Here is a 15,575-nt window from a genome sequence, read left to right as displayed (position 1 = left end):
CCAACCAAAAACGGTTGACTTTGGAGATATAATTCCTCTACTGGAGAGTATAAGAGGCAAAAGCAACGGTGTGAACGAGAAAAAAGTGCAAAAATACAAAAAATAAATAACCCTAAACAATAAATTCAGAAATAAGTCATTGTTGCTAGCTTTCTGCAGTGCTGTTTAAAATTTTATGAAATCTTAAATTCTACAGTTCAGCACAAAAATTCACCTTTTCACCACAAACACTTGCAGGACAATAAAAAAAAAATCAGTACAGTCCATACTCTGTAGTTTCTTTAAACCACAAAAATATATGATCACAGATTTTTAGATGAAATATGTTCAAAGTCATCGTTTGATGGTTGTTGAAGTAAAACCTATAACTTACACTTTAGCGACTGGCATAGAACATTTTTAACATACCCTTTAACACAGATAGCAAGGGTACATTGTTTCTTTTTTTTATTTTGATTTTTTCACATATTGTTGGTTTTTACTTCAGTCCTCACCAGGTGAAGTGGCCCCCATGGTGCAGCAGAAGACTGACAGTACAGATGACAATGAGGGCCAGAAATATCTTCTTCTGCCACTTCATTTGGCCTGTGGAAGAAAGGGAGGGCCAGTCAGAAGATTGACAACAAAAGCAAAGGAAGTGCAGGAGAGAGGTGAAAATTATAGCAAGTAGAGGTGATAAAGAGGCAAACAACATGCCAAGAATGAGTTTAAAAAGGTTGAGGCTAAGAATGGAAAGAGGACCGAGAAGAAAAGACGAAATTGGAAGAGAGAAACCAAATAGGAGGAAGACATGAACAGTCAGATATGCATTAGTTTAGCAGGAGTCATTAGTAGAAAAGTAATGTGATCTGGCTTTGGTTACTCAGCATTAATATGTTGAATTATGCCATAATTACATCCAAAAGCAATAATTGTCCCATTTACTGTTATAACCTCTTGCCTCTTATCGGTCTGATCCTAGAAAGGCCACACACCAGGTCCAAAGTCAAAGAATCAAGAGAACATGGATGAAGAAACTTTATGCCACTTGATTTATGCAGCTGTAATACTAAGACACCAATGGAACCTTGGAAGATCTCCAAACCTTTCCTTGCAGCCTTTCACCTGCATAACAATGAGAAATGTTCTCTTCTTGATTACACTGTCCTGCCACCATCATTGTCAGCTGATAACAGTAGCTCACCTTACATCTTGTGTATGGCACTGGGGTTCATACACTGTAAAAAAAACAACCTATAGAATTTACCCCCAAAAAACACTCAGGTAAGAATTTACAAACAATCTGGTTGGGTAAATTTAACCAAATATTTTTACTAAAGATTATCTCAAGTCAACAGATTTGAAATAGCAAAATCTACCTAAGATTCCAGAGTACATTTTTATACTAATTACCTTTCAAATTTGTGTAATAATCATGCTTATTTGGTTTCATTGTTGATATACCTAATAAGTATACCTAATAATTAATAAAATTAACCCCCAGAAATGGATTTTCAGACAATCAAAATCAGACCAACCTTTATTTAATGAACCACACGCTCAACAATATGTGGTCAATTTCAAGCAGCTTGAACTATGCCATGTTAATAAACAAAATAATTGTAAAGATAAATATCTCTTCAACAGTTTTTTTCACACTGCTACCCAACAGGGCTGCACAATCATTGGCAATCAAAAATCTAATTACCATTTGTCAAGTGCAACACGCTTTGGTTCGGCTTCCACACAGGACTCTGCTTCCCTCGATCACAATCCAATTCAAGAATACGTTATTTATCCCAAAGGGAAATTTAAATTTTGTTGCAACTCATTCAAATAAATCATTATCGTAGATGGTGATGGCTGTTGACAGGAAAGGTCTCTGGTAGCAGACTGTATTACAGCGAATTTCAAGAAGCCTCCGACTGAAGACACTTGATTTTCTAAAACAGTCTGGTGAACTGGACGTTCAGGGTTGCTCATAATATTCTTGAGTTTTTGTAAACTTCTTCTTTGCAACCTCATCTCCAGTGGCTCCACAGTAGTCCCCAGAACAGAGGCAGCCTTCTTTAACAGGTTGTTGAGCCTTTTTAGGTCCCTGGTTGTGATGCTGCAGCCCCATCAGATGATGCTCACAACAACAGACTGAAGGATCTTGGCTTCCTCAAGAAACCCAGTCTGCTCTGTTCTTTCTATGAGTCAGCTTCCCTGCTGAACACCAATCTAAATCAAACATGATCATCACTATTTTACTTAATCCAGGCGGTTTTTGGAAGAAGTAATTCTTAGTTCTTCTTTATAGGATTTTATTTGGATTGTAAATGTATGTACTACACTGACACTAACAATTTAAAGACCTGATAGAGAAAAAAACAAACAACTTAGTTAATTGTTAGGGAGCTTTCAAACCAACTAAAGCTGAGACTCAATAGTAAACGAAACTTGTGAAAATGGTATATTTTTTTCATTTATCTTCCTGCTATTTAAAATTTACAATCAAAGATCAAAATTTTGAGTGCTTGCCAAAGCGCTGCACAAAGTACCATTGAAAACTGGTGTTTTTAGTTAAATGTATGAGCAGCGTCTGCACACTGATCCTGCTTTCACTGCCCATGAATGCACAAAATATGTCCCAAAATGTAGAACTTGTAGTGAGTTACCTTCTGAAGTGCAAATGCCCAGACATCTTAAAAACATATATATGCCTCAGGTGGGAAGTTACAATATTTTTTAAATAGAAGATTGCATATATACAGCACCATTACAAAAGAAAAAGGCAAGGCTGAACTGTGCAAATGACAGCTTTGATTCCCAGCGGGGTAGCTGGCCGCTCTGACTGTTAAGTGTTTATCAGAGAGAACGCCTGGGAGCAGAAATTGTGTCTCCTGTGGCTTATTTTTACAGCTACTCTACTTTTGCACCGACCCGGAAGGTAAAAGTCTAACAGATTGTGCTGAGGATGTGTGGGGTCAGCAGAGGAGCTTCCTGACCCCAGACCTATACAAGTCCTGAGTGGAGGGAAGGTCAGCGCTGATGGTCCCCTCTGCAGACCTGATTGTTCCTTGCAGTCCGGTAAAACCACGAAGTGGTGGGGAAATATAAGAGACAGAATGGTGGCTGAGTAGAAGATGATGTCGCAGTAAGTGGAGTCTCTGCTGGGCCTTTTCCCAAACAGTGTAAAGTGTGAGGATAGTTCCCAAGAACCAGAAGTGATACCCAGTAGACAGTGTTGTTGAGGATGGTGAGCATTTCCCTGAAGTCCACCATCATCTTCATACTCTTAGTCTAAATATTAACAATATACAACGCTTACCTCATTAGAGATAGAAATGTAAAATTTTTTCCACTTAAATTTAATGGCAAGCAGTAGAAATGGGTCAAAACTAACATCAATGGTCAACTTCTACTTTATAGGTGATAAAATAGAAGAAGATCAATTTTATATTGCGATAAATGATGATGTTGTTTTGAGACCATTTTCAAGCAATATAATGGTAATGGCATAATGCAAGAACACATTCTCAAAGATCACTAAACTTTAAATGCTAATAAACATTTAACACTGGAATCGGGAAATATTTTAAATATCTCAAATAAACAACAGAAACAACAAATATAAACAAACAAAATGAGTTATGAAGTCCCTGTAAACAAAACAAAAAAAAAGGGTTAGTTGTGACCAACACACCAGACTGAAGACTTTTGCCATGCAGTTTTTGGTAGAAAGAGAAAAATGATAAGTCCAGCAGATGGAAATTATTGAGCCTGTTTTAATTTATAATGCTATTAATTGATTAATTGCTTATTGTGACAGGCCTATTAATTTTAAAGAGTCAAAACTGACTTTGAATTCAGTGTGTGTCACTTATTCTCGGGTGTTCAGTTTATCCACTCCTTTAATATATGGTGCTTTATGTAGCGTTTAGAGGCTTTTCTTCCAGCTAATCTGAGGAATTATGAGAAAACAATGGGCTAACTCTACATGAGAACCTTTGTTGTTAAGTTTTAACTGCAAATGTGGCTCAAAGTAAGCTATTAATTATAAAATAATGAGAAAACCATCATTTAAATAGAGAATGACCAAGAAGATGGTATTTCGTTATTGAATGTGACAAGAAATGTTTCTTTTTGAAGAATCTGCGGTGGGACGACTCTAGGAAAGTAGGAGCAGTATTTCAAGAGAGTAAAAAAAAAATAAAATAAAAACTGTTTCTCCGATTAGTAAATATAAATAATTTTAGTAATCAATTGTAAAAGGAAAGTTTTGGGGGAAAACGATTATTTTACACAGAACGTCTTATTACAAAGATTCTACCCCACTTACAAGCCAGAAACAGATGATGTTTCAAGACGTGGATGAATGGACTTGATAGCCACATCTTCGCCGTCACTTAGCTTAGGAGAAAATTGCAAATCCTCCTTTGGAAAAATGACAGACCAAAATTAATTGCAAACCACTGGGTAATGACTGCTGAACAGTCGATCGGTGTTTGGCAGCGGCGTTACGCCGGGCGGAAGAGAGGCAGTGTCCGTTTCTTGTCCTCGGAGGAACTGGTTCATAACCCGGTGTGTACGTGCGTCAACGGTGGTAGATTGTCTGTTGGAGAGATAATAAGAAAAGGGATTCGAGGGGCTTTTGGCAGGCAGACCTTTCCCCCTCTGTCAACCTCATCTTCTCCTCCCTTCACCTCACCTCTTCCTGCTGCAGCATTCAGGGCCCTTTAATTAAAAACGGTCTGTCTAGGTAGCACTGAAAGAGGAGACTTGATCCCTTTGCTGGCAGGCCATTGATTTAAAGGATATAAATAAATAGGAGGGTGTCGTTTCTTCATTGATCTGGTGATTAATCGAGGGATTTTCTAAAACCGATTAGAGTGGGCTTTTTAAAGGATGGAGCTGATGCCCCATGAAATGCAAAACTGTCCTATTGTTTATTGAGTTTTGCTAAGTAAGAGTAAGCAACAAGGGGGAGAAAATAATTTTACCTGAGCAATATAACGACACTCATAACCATTTCTGTCAGAAATAGAAACTATGGCTGCATAATAAAAGGATACAAATCAAATTCTAAAATACTAACTTGATCCCAGAGGGAAAGAAAATACAATGTATATAAACACAATAAATGTAATGGTAACTTCACTAAAGATAAATCCACATGTTTCTGTTTTCATCCACTTCTCCAACATTGCTGTGACCTTTATCATTTTTGATCATGTAAACAAACGTGTTCTTTGACATCTTTCATTGTAGAGTTTAGGGGGAAAAAAATGTGACAAAGGTTGGGAACACATAATTAATGCGTTGAGTAAAATGAATGAAAATAGAGGGGGTGTAACTAAGCCCGCCATCTATTCTGTCATATTTTAATTGAACTGTATTGTCATTCAAATTTAAAACTTAAGCTTTAAAAATCGCCTCTAATTTTAAGTCGACTTTAAAACCTCCCCTTGTCTCATTAATGAAGCTGTTTTAAATAAAGTTCTTTGAGTTGCAGATTGGGGAGCAACACTGGAAACAAAGGGAGTCTCCTCTGTGCCTCTTTGATTCAAATGAAGCCAAAAATGGCTAAACGAATGTTACTAAGTCAGGAATCAATTACACTAATGTGTGTCATGTGAGGTTTTGCTTTCAGCACTTCAGCGGCTTTGTTGCTACTTGCTGAAATGACATTATTGGATTAGAATTAACGAGAGAACACACGTTTATGGTAATTCAAACTTTTTTCTGCTGTTGTTCATGAACCACATACTAATAATGAGGATAGTTTCTGTTTTTGCTTTGCTTTTTCTTTGTCTTCACCCCTTTGACAAGACGTCAGGATCTCATGCAATTTTGTACAAGAGTCTGAAATAACTACATCCATGCAGAATAGACTGATTCATGTAGCAGCACAACTCTGATCTCATATTTTCACAGGTTATCAGAAAAATGCCTATGTAAAGGGAAACTAACAGAAACGTCACGCTGAAGCCTAGTCACTCCTCTTGTCATGTGATGACCTCTGAGAGCTTTCATCGCAAAATCTCGTGTAGTTTCTGATAAAATCAGCTACCACAGCACGTTTCATGCTCTGTTGCAGATTCAACGCGCACGTGAACCTCAGATTGTCTCCCAACAGTACATATGCAATGATAAAGCTCCCATTTAAAATGCGCTCGTTCTCATACCGACTGAAATAAAAATAAATAAAACAATAGAAAAGCAATCAAACTACCCATTGAGCATGAGGGGCTCAAAATGATCCACACAAAGGCAATTTTGTTTTACTTCTTTTCCGCTTCATATTAAGAATTTTGATTGCTAAACCGCATATATATTCAACCAGAGTTTTGCAACTATTTTTCCCCGTAATCCTTGTCTCTGCTAAATACGACAGCTACAAAAGTAGCAAAAACTAAAGAATACTTCCTGGCAGCAAACATGAACATGCTGAAAAGGCAGAGGTCACAGCGCATTAGTCATTTTCAAACAGTTTTATTTCAGTAATATTGTAATTTTTTTATAGTATCACCAAAAGTAATACTATAAGGCAATTCCAAGCAACATTCCAGGAACTCCTGAGGTTTAAAAAGTACAATAAGCAGATAAACTACTGACACTGGTTTTCACCCAGTGTCCTTCATATGTTAGATGAGTCTCTTCTCAGGCACATCTGAATCAAATGATTGCATTTCTGCCTTGGCTGCCATTTAGCACCGCAGGAGCTTTTCAACTACCTGTTTGTTCAAGGCAGGAAAACACCGCATCAGTAGACCTGATCAAAGAAAGTGATTTGCTGCCAAGTTACTCCAATGCTTTTCATACCACAATATGTCAATTCATTTTTTGAAGAATGGAAACTTAATCCCATTTATAAGACAATCCTGCAGGGTAAAAATAAAGAAAAGGCCAAGGATTTTGCACAGTAGTTTGAGCCTGGTAATTAGCACAATGACTGCTGCAAGTTCGCACCTTCTCTTTTGCTGCTTCAAATGTAACCACATTCCAGTGTTAGACTCTTCACTTCAAGTGTTAATAATCAGGAGAAGTACAGTGCAGGAAGAACAGTAGTTTGCCTGGTTTTATATCCTTCAAGTATCCTGAGTATGCGAATAGAGCTCCTAGCATAGGACCGCAGGATTTTTTTGTGACTGTCATCTGACGTCTTCACTCGCACCAACAAGGACTCTCAGTTTGCGTAACAAAATTACTGCAGCCAAAAGATTTCTCACATAACCAGATTTAACACCGGAGGGGAATCCACTCAGCGCCTTGCACATTTTGTCACGTTACAACCGCAAAGGATCTATGAGACAGATCAAAACAAAGTAGCCCACAAATGTGTAGTGGAGGTCATATGCAGACTCGTTGCCATGGCAACCAACAAACAACAGCCCCAGGACAGCAGAGCAAAGATTAGTTCAAGTGCATCGAGAATTAATACCCAAAAAAAAAAAAAAAACGCAAAAATATTTACCACACAAAAAATGTAAAAGCACCAAACAGAACATTCTGTCCGTTGCAGATTTGTTTTAAAATTTTCATTTTGCATCATTAGGAAGTGATCGCCTGAGCACTAGCGCTGGTTGATTAGCTAAATTACACGCTTGCACTTCTGATTTTCTGTCAGAAAATCTACGTGGGTCGCCTTATTTTTGTGTTAATTGAACCGCAAAACTACGAACTGCACAGCAAGAGTACATGTTAAGGCTATAAAAGTTAAGCTAGCATAACTGTTAAAAGTCCGTCTGTTTGTTTACCACTACATTACCCAAGATGCATCTGTTCATTTGTGGTTCCGTTTCACGTAGCTGAGTGACTTGTTTTTTCTGTGCTGCTGTGTGGCTTGGTGGGCTGACATCCACCATCAACCTTTCGTGTATGAAACCTGTGTGCGTTTTTATGATGCAAGTGTGCAGTTTCATGTTCTTTATCTGTGTTTGTGTCGGTTGTTGGCCCAGGAGGTGATGGCGTCCTCGTGTTTCTCTGGCTGCCGACAATGCAGGCAACTCAGGTTGATCCTTTTTTTCGGTGACCAGATGCCCGGTTTTGTTTGTTTCTCGCAGGAGCAATACTTGAACTGACTTGTGGTTGGCAGGAAATACTACAGCGTGACAAACGGACAAGCTTGTCTGTCTGCAGCCTGTATAATCTCTACGTGTGAGACGGGCCCTGTGTAAACCGGACAGAGAGAACTTCCGAGTAAACCCAAAAGGAAATCATGGAAATCGAAATTGGTCGCTCGGGTGGTCAGTGTATTTTCAGGCAGTTAGTTTTTTTGTTTGAAGTGGAAAAATGAAAAAAAAAACAAAAACTGGTGAACAAATACCCTCAGGAAGATGTTGCATAGTCTCAAGTCACAGAATGAAGACGTCTGAGAGTGACTCCAACCTTTGCCTGACAGAAACGTCCCATGAGGAAAAAAACCGAAAAACGTCAACATAGTAATATGAGATTAAGCAGTCCTGCCGCGACAAAATTTAAGACGTGTGATTAATATATTTAAGGCCAACTTACGTTTTAAAATGAAGTTAAGCCATTTTAAGGCCTTAATTCTAGAGACGTGGATTTAAAACTTTTTTAAGGATGCTTTAAAAAGCATACACCCGCTTTTTTTTTGGGAGAAATAGACCAAAAGTTCTTGCAAACTATTGTGAAAAAGCTTTTGGACAAATACCAGGCAAAAGTACGTATATTCCTCAATTTAAAGAAAAATGATCAATCTTTCTCAATTATTGGCATTAATCCAATAGAAATCCTTTAAGTAATCCTAACTGACCAGAAAAGTTTAACTTGATGGGGGGGAAAAAATAAACAACTTTTCTATAGCGTATGTAGACCTCTGGTTTTAACTTCAGATATATGTATATTTGTCAGGCACATATGTGTTTCTGCATGAGTGGCAGTGTTTCCGGATCATTATTTGCCTGCAGGGTAGACTCCCCATCCACCCTCACAGATACAGCCTCTGTCTCACACTGTACGACCCCCGAGAGAGTGTAATGAGAGAGGGTGAGAGCAGGGGGGATGTGTGGAGCAAAGGACAAGAGACAGAGGTGGGAGAAAAGAGGCAGCAGGGGGAGAAAGAGAACAAGATTACAAAATGAAAGAGGCCTAAGACTAAGCAGGCACGCAGCACCGACAGCAGTCCTTTTAAGGAACGTCCTGATTGATAAAAATCTTTCTCACCACCAGCAAGCGCCTTAAACTAAATCCCTGCAGAAAGACGGAAAACATCAGCAGCACAATGCTGCCTTTGGCAAAATCAGAAGCTCGTCTTCTGATTTCACTAATAATTAAGAGTGGTATCAACAGGAAACAAGAAGATAAGTGAGTTATCATTGTACATTTAAAGCTTTCAGGTTTTAATAGATTATGATTTCTAAGCATGTTTTTTTTTTAAGTAAGCAGTATGTCTGCTACGTAGGCTAACTACAGTCCCTGTAACAACTTTACTACTTATAATTCAAGTAATTAAAAACATTTCAACAAAATGCAACAAACTCTGTTTAACTTGTGCTGTTGCTGCTCTTTATCTACTGGGTAGTTATGCCCACAGGTCAGCTCAGTTGGGTTTAATGTGCTTGTGTGTAATAAAACTCAGTTGGGAGCACTTTGAAAGGTTCACACCTTTTTCTCTGCAGTAATGCAGAGAGAATGCCGAGTGCTTTTAGAGCTTAGCTGCTTGTTTATATAAGGCAGGTCTGCTGAACGCAACTGAAGTTGAAGCGAAACAGCGTCCAGCCGTCGTCGTCACAATACGCACAACCACGTCAGCTAAAATCATAATTTTGCAACAATGTTTAAATACAAGTGGAGTGGATGTATCATTTCAGACAACCAATGAAGATAAAATAAAATTGTGCGTTTAAATATGTAAAACTGCTATTAAAAATACCTAAGTTTTATACTCCGACTGCTTTGCAAAGCCATCTGTCTGTCGCCGAAACCCTCCGGAGCGTTCCAAGAAGTGTATTTAACTGGAGAGCTTCGATTTTGCCTGCAACGGAGCTGGGAAACAAAACAGAGCTGCCCGCATGCTGCAATTAGGCTCTGATGCTGTCACAATGGGAGAGAAAGGAGGCGGACAAAAAGCCTTCTTGTAGCTGTGGAAGGACATTTAAAAGCTTGCTTAAAAAGCCTGTCGGCTTTCATCAGCAGGTTGCAAACGCTGCCGAGGTGGACAGAGGCAGGGTGGCCCGTGGTAATTACTATGTAAATGAGCCGCCGTGTTTGGATCAGAGGCAGAGCGGCACTGGAAAGCACTCCGACACAAAGTGATGGAGGATGCAGCTTCGGCGAAGGAGGAGACGCGTGTCAATATGAACGCTGTGATTGTTTGCTGGATAACTGTTCGGTTCAGTGGATGAGGTTGACCGTCGATACGAGAAGGAGCAGTTAGTCACAAATCCTGAAGTGGGAAGGAAAAAAAATGAAATCAGCCTCTCTGGAAAGCTTGTAGAAAGTAGGATGAAGTGCGCTGACTTTGGATTTGATAAACACAGAGGAGAAACACCAAAGGAGAAAATGACTCCCCTTCACAACGGCTTTGCTTCATAATCATCTACAGGCCACAGCAGGGGCAGGCGATAGGGACTTAGAGTTTTATCACGACATTTTCTAGTACTATTGTGACAAAAAATAATTATGATAAGTTAGGTAACTGTATAGTGCTACAAATGCAAATATTATTCTAGAAAAACATTCTTATTCAACATTTTCTTTGTCGGGATGCCAGGTACCTGAAGAAGCCCAATCTATGTCACTAAGCTGCACACAGAAACTGAATTTCATCATATTTTTGAATTGAATGATTTTTATTGGTACTCTTATGAGACAATGGTTGGAGAAAATAGTAAAAATAACATTCCCGATAATGCTGTCAGTTTGTTTCCTTTTAACCTTTTAACATCATTAATTGGAATTTATCAAGACAACAATAAATCACAATTCTTTTCACGATATGAAATTTTTCATGATAAGTGATTAATGTCCATCGCTAGGCTACAGTTCTCTCTGTTTCTGGTGCTACACTTTTTCCTTCCACTAAACTTAACATTAATGATCCTGCATATGAAGCTTCTTTAGTAGGGACCGTCAGCTGGCCAGCAGCCTTCTTTATGCTTAGCTCATAAAGTAACATTAGATATTAAAAATTCACCTTTTTTAAATCTTATGTAATATTCTCACTTTCTGAGACACTGAATTTTGGGTTTTCATTAACTGTACGTCATAATTATCAAAGCTTACAGAAATAACCATCTGAAATATACTTGTCTGACTGAAAAAAAAAAATCACCCCAGCAAAGCAACTTTTTTTATTGAAAAACGTTGAGTTCTTTTGAAATTGCCGTGTTTCCATTAAGCAAATTTATTTTCGTGATTTCAATATTTGTGCCACGGTGTGGTAAATGGAAACGCGGCTTGGTTTTCCCCAGAATAATTACCCTGATCATAAATAGCATCAGTACATCCAGTTCCCAGTGACAAAGGCAAACCGTAGCAGAGCCGGTTTTGCCTCGGTCCTTGCCAAGCCACAGTGGCAAACGGCTTGGCAAGGACAACAGATCATTTCTGATCACTGTCTGGCTGTGGTCAGGAGGGAAACAGAATAAATAGGTCACGCCCGCACGTATTAGATCAGTCACCTGATAATGACAAGAGAGATTTTACTCCTAAAACAACATCGCACGCACAGTCTTTCTCCAGGGGTGTGCGCTGAATTCACGCTCCCTCTTTCATCCCATCTAACAGAGCAGCGATGCAGAAGCCGTCCCGCGGAGGAGAGACAGAAAATCACCTCGCAGTTTAGGTGAGGCGGCGCTGCGAGGTGTAAGACTGTTATCTGATTTAACACAGCTCTGTGCTCGTCGGGCCAGCGCTGCTTCTGCAAAACTGGTTTCTGACATGAAGAATGTGTGTGAGGGCAGATGAGGTTATGCACATGTTGTCACTGCTTTCATAAACCGACTGTGTCCTTGTGTGCCTCTATTAAAGTCTACTCCCTTGGACATGTGAGCTCCATCTGTGCTTACTTGCATTGAGGATGAGTTTGTGTCCTTTAAAATTTGCGAATGCCATAGTTTTTTTTTTCTTTGAACAACAGGGTTTTGACATATTTTTGCTCCTCTAAAGGGCATCTGGCAAAATCCTAACTTGCTTTTAGAGTCAGTAAGGAAAAACCTGAGTTAAAGAAGGTGGTGCACCCTGTGACCATTTGTTTTTCACTTACCGGTATTTCTTTAAAGATATGTCTGAGAAATCCTTTGACATCATTCACAGACTGCAAACAGAACAACTGTTCTAGAGAATTTAGTTATGGACAAGTGATCAAATCCATTAAAGACAGCTGGATTTTTTTTTGTTTTGCTAATGGACAAGCATCCCTAATTAAAGCATTTTTTTGCTACCTCTTAAAGTGAAATCTCAACATTTTCCTTGTAAGACCAAAAGGTCCTGGAAAAAGTGAAGTACATACTGTATTTACAAAAAGAGCTTGATAAGAGTCTCAAACACAGCGCGGATAAAAGTCAACATTTGTGACCAAAATAACACGAGACCTAAACAGCCACATTTAGATGAAAGGAGACATGTTTGCTTAGCAACAAACCAAGGAACCACTAAGGCTCAAACCTTCCACAAATTGAAAACTGGAGCACCAGTCTCGGTCCAGAGTGAAGAAAGACAACGTCAACAAAGAACGCGAGGGGTCAGACAAAGAAATGCTACCGTTCCAAAATCTTGTCATTCAAGTCAAAAGTCATCAGGGAACATTTTGTGATCACATCAAGCATGGATTTAGCTATTTGAAAAATGTGACAAGAATGTGAATAGGGGAATTTCAACCCAAGAACATTGTGCAAACTGTCACATCATGTTGGAACGCATTTCGCTACATGTGATTCTGCTGTGTCAGCGTCTGGATGGTACAAGGGTGTTTTCACACCTGATAGTCTGGTAGAATTGGTTCACTTGTTACACATTCAAAGAGTTTCGCTTTCACACTGCACTGTCAAACAGCCAAGCCCTTTGGAAAAAGGGTCACGCCCCTCGCCTGTGGTGGTGTTGCACCAACAACCACTAGAGGGAACAACACCTCTGAAGAAGACACTGAGCCCAACTTCCTTCTTCATGAAATGTAAACAAAATTGGAGGAGCATCAGGTTTTATTTTTTTAAAAAAAATAAAAAAACACAAACCATTTTTCCCGCTAACGCTGGACTTGCACATACAGCATGTTTTGGTTGTATTTACCCAGAACGCTCTGGGCTATAGTCCACTTCCTGTTTTAGGAGGGTTCTATGGTTCGCTTGGCATTCACATGTGCTTTCGAAGTGCGCCAGATTTCGCTTCAGCCAAATCGAGATCTAGGTTTTTAGACTGACCACAATTAAATTTCTTCGGTCCACATTAGAGTTCACAACTCCCCAAAAGAACCTGACTTTCTAGGCAAATAAACTAGAGTTTAAAACACTAGCATTACCAGGGTTTTCGACCTCCCCCCTGAAGTCCCGAAAGAGGGTCAAAAGACCCTGGACTCAGGGCCCTGGCCTTATTTACATTACTGTAAATAAGGCCAGTAATGGCACAAAAAAATGGTACAAAAGCGCCTGTTCACACCTGCTTATAGGATGCTAGCTAAAATCCTTCAGGTCAGTCGACCCGTCTCTGGGCTCCAAAGGTAGAAATGTTAAATGACCCTTCTCTGGTAATGCTAGAGTTTAAACGGGGTTGATGCAACCTAAATGTGGTCACAACTTTAAGTTTCAACAAGAAAGTGATACTAAATGCACATCACAATTTGTTTCTAACAGGTAATGGAACCTACCAGGGGACTTCTAAAATGGGCTTGACATTTTATCATTTTTTATCTGCGAAAACTCTTTATGCATCATAAAAAAAAAAAACCCTGCCGTTTTGCTCTTCAGAGGAGCTGTGTGTTTCTGCATCTGGACAGAGCTCTTTGCACTGTGCTGGCGGGATGCAGACAGCCTCTCTGTAATAGCCACAGACCCTCTGACCAGAAAGCGGATTAATTAAGAGGCCAGACAAGAATCCCCTCGGGGAGAACGCCGCCTGCACCTCCCCCTAATAGTGGTACACACCACAAGGCCACGCAGACACTAAATTAATTAATAAGTAAATAAAAGAGAGGGAAGCTGTGTGCAACATTCACTCACACAGAGATGCAAGTGAATTAAAAAGAAAAGCTGGTCTCAGTGGTGGGTTTTGTACCAATCAAAGGTACTTCAAAAGAGCCTTTATGCACACAAACTGGGAACTCAACACTCTCCTCATGTTTGTTGCATTCAACAAATAACTTCTTTGCCAATAATAATGGCGATTTATTAATAACGCCCACATGATCTGGTTGGATCAAAGGGCTGCGCAACAAGGTGAAACAAAGAACAAAAACCATGTATCATTAAGAATACAACACAAGAAAAGAGATGAAATGAAATGTAAATGAAAGTATGATAAAAACAGACTGAAGTATTTAACATTTTTAAAAACAAATTAAACACAGGCAGATTACAAGGCCGCAGGGCAAAAATGGGTTTTTAGAAGGCTTTTGATCTTCCTGAATGTAAAAGATGTGACAAAGGTGTTTAAAAATTGACTAATTTAAAAGTTGTGTTAAATTATTTAACCTTTTTAAATTATTTTTCAAGGAGTGCTTATTCTTGAACTTATTATTTAGAACTTATTAAAAAGTTCTAAATAATTTATGACAAACATTACCTGCAGTTAGACATTTGTATTCACATTTTATTTTTTTTTTTACCCCAGGGTTTCTCCCAGTGTGTTATAACCCTGGCGGGCCACCAGGCTTTACTTGTTTTATTTTTAATGTTTGCATTTTTCAAGACTTTATAGTTTGTCTACAGATATTAATCTTCCAATAACACATAATTATCAAGTGATATTTTAAAATTTCCTGTCAACTTTAAACATTTTTTAACTCAAAAACACAACGGGCCGCTGGATGAATGACTGCCTCAACACCCAACCACCGGGCTTAGCAAGTTTTCTAGAGAAAACCTTATTTCCCCAATACTTAGTTAAATGACACATATGTGACAAAATATGATATAATAAATAGCTTGCAAACCTGATCCCTGCATCGTTTCTCTTATTATCTTCACTCCAGTGTTGATCGGTCTTTCCACATCAATTTATTTATTTCAATATTCTATTCTTACTTGATGATAATGATCTATTATTATTACTTTTGTGTTAGTATTATTACTATTATTTTGAATAAATGTACGTTTTATTATTGTCTGCCATCGGTTTGTTTTATATTATGTGTAAAACTTGTACTTTAATTAATAATCTTTTTCCTGCCACTGTATATCAGATGAAATGTGCTCAGACAAACTGTTAAATTTAATATATTCATATATATATTTTTTTACTGGAGTTAAAGTCCAGGAAAAGTAGAGAAAGTGTTCTCAGACAGACATCTGTCAGCACGCTTCAGCCTGTGACGGTGCTCTGTGTCAATCGCAGTCCATCTACTTCCACTTCCCTCTTGTAAGCTGGTGAATAGGAGGTAACTGGATCCGGTAAAAAGAAAGCACTGTTTGAGGACATTTAACAAAAAAAAAACC

General features: G+C 38.7%; 1 protein-coding gene across 2 annotated transcripts in view; it reads right to left on the bottom strand.

Annotated features, from left to right (window-relative positions):
- gal3st3 (galactose-3-O-sulfotransferase 3) overlaps positions 1–15,575 on the bottom strand; it is a 38,629-nt gene that overhangs the window by 9,882 nt on the left and 13,172 nt on the right. For both annotated transcript variants that reach the window (XM_023346489.1, XM_014473516.2), the window contains one exon: positions 495–585. In XM_023346489.1, coding sequence (XP_023202257.1) covers positions 495–585 — 91 coding nt within the window. The remainder of the gene's footprint in view (positions 1–494; positions 586–15,575) is intronic.

The sequence above is a fragment of the Xiphophorus maculatus genome, chromosome 14, assembly GCF_002775205.1.
Source record: "Xiphophorus maculatus strain JP 163 A chromosome 14, X_maculatus-5.0-male, whole genome shotgun sequence".
Taxonomy (NCBI): Eukaryota; Metazoa; Chordata; class Actinopteri; order Cyprinodontiformes; family Poeciliidae; genus Xiphophorus; species Xiphophorus maculatus.
This window is presented reverse-complemented; position numbering and strand designations above follow the sequence as displayed.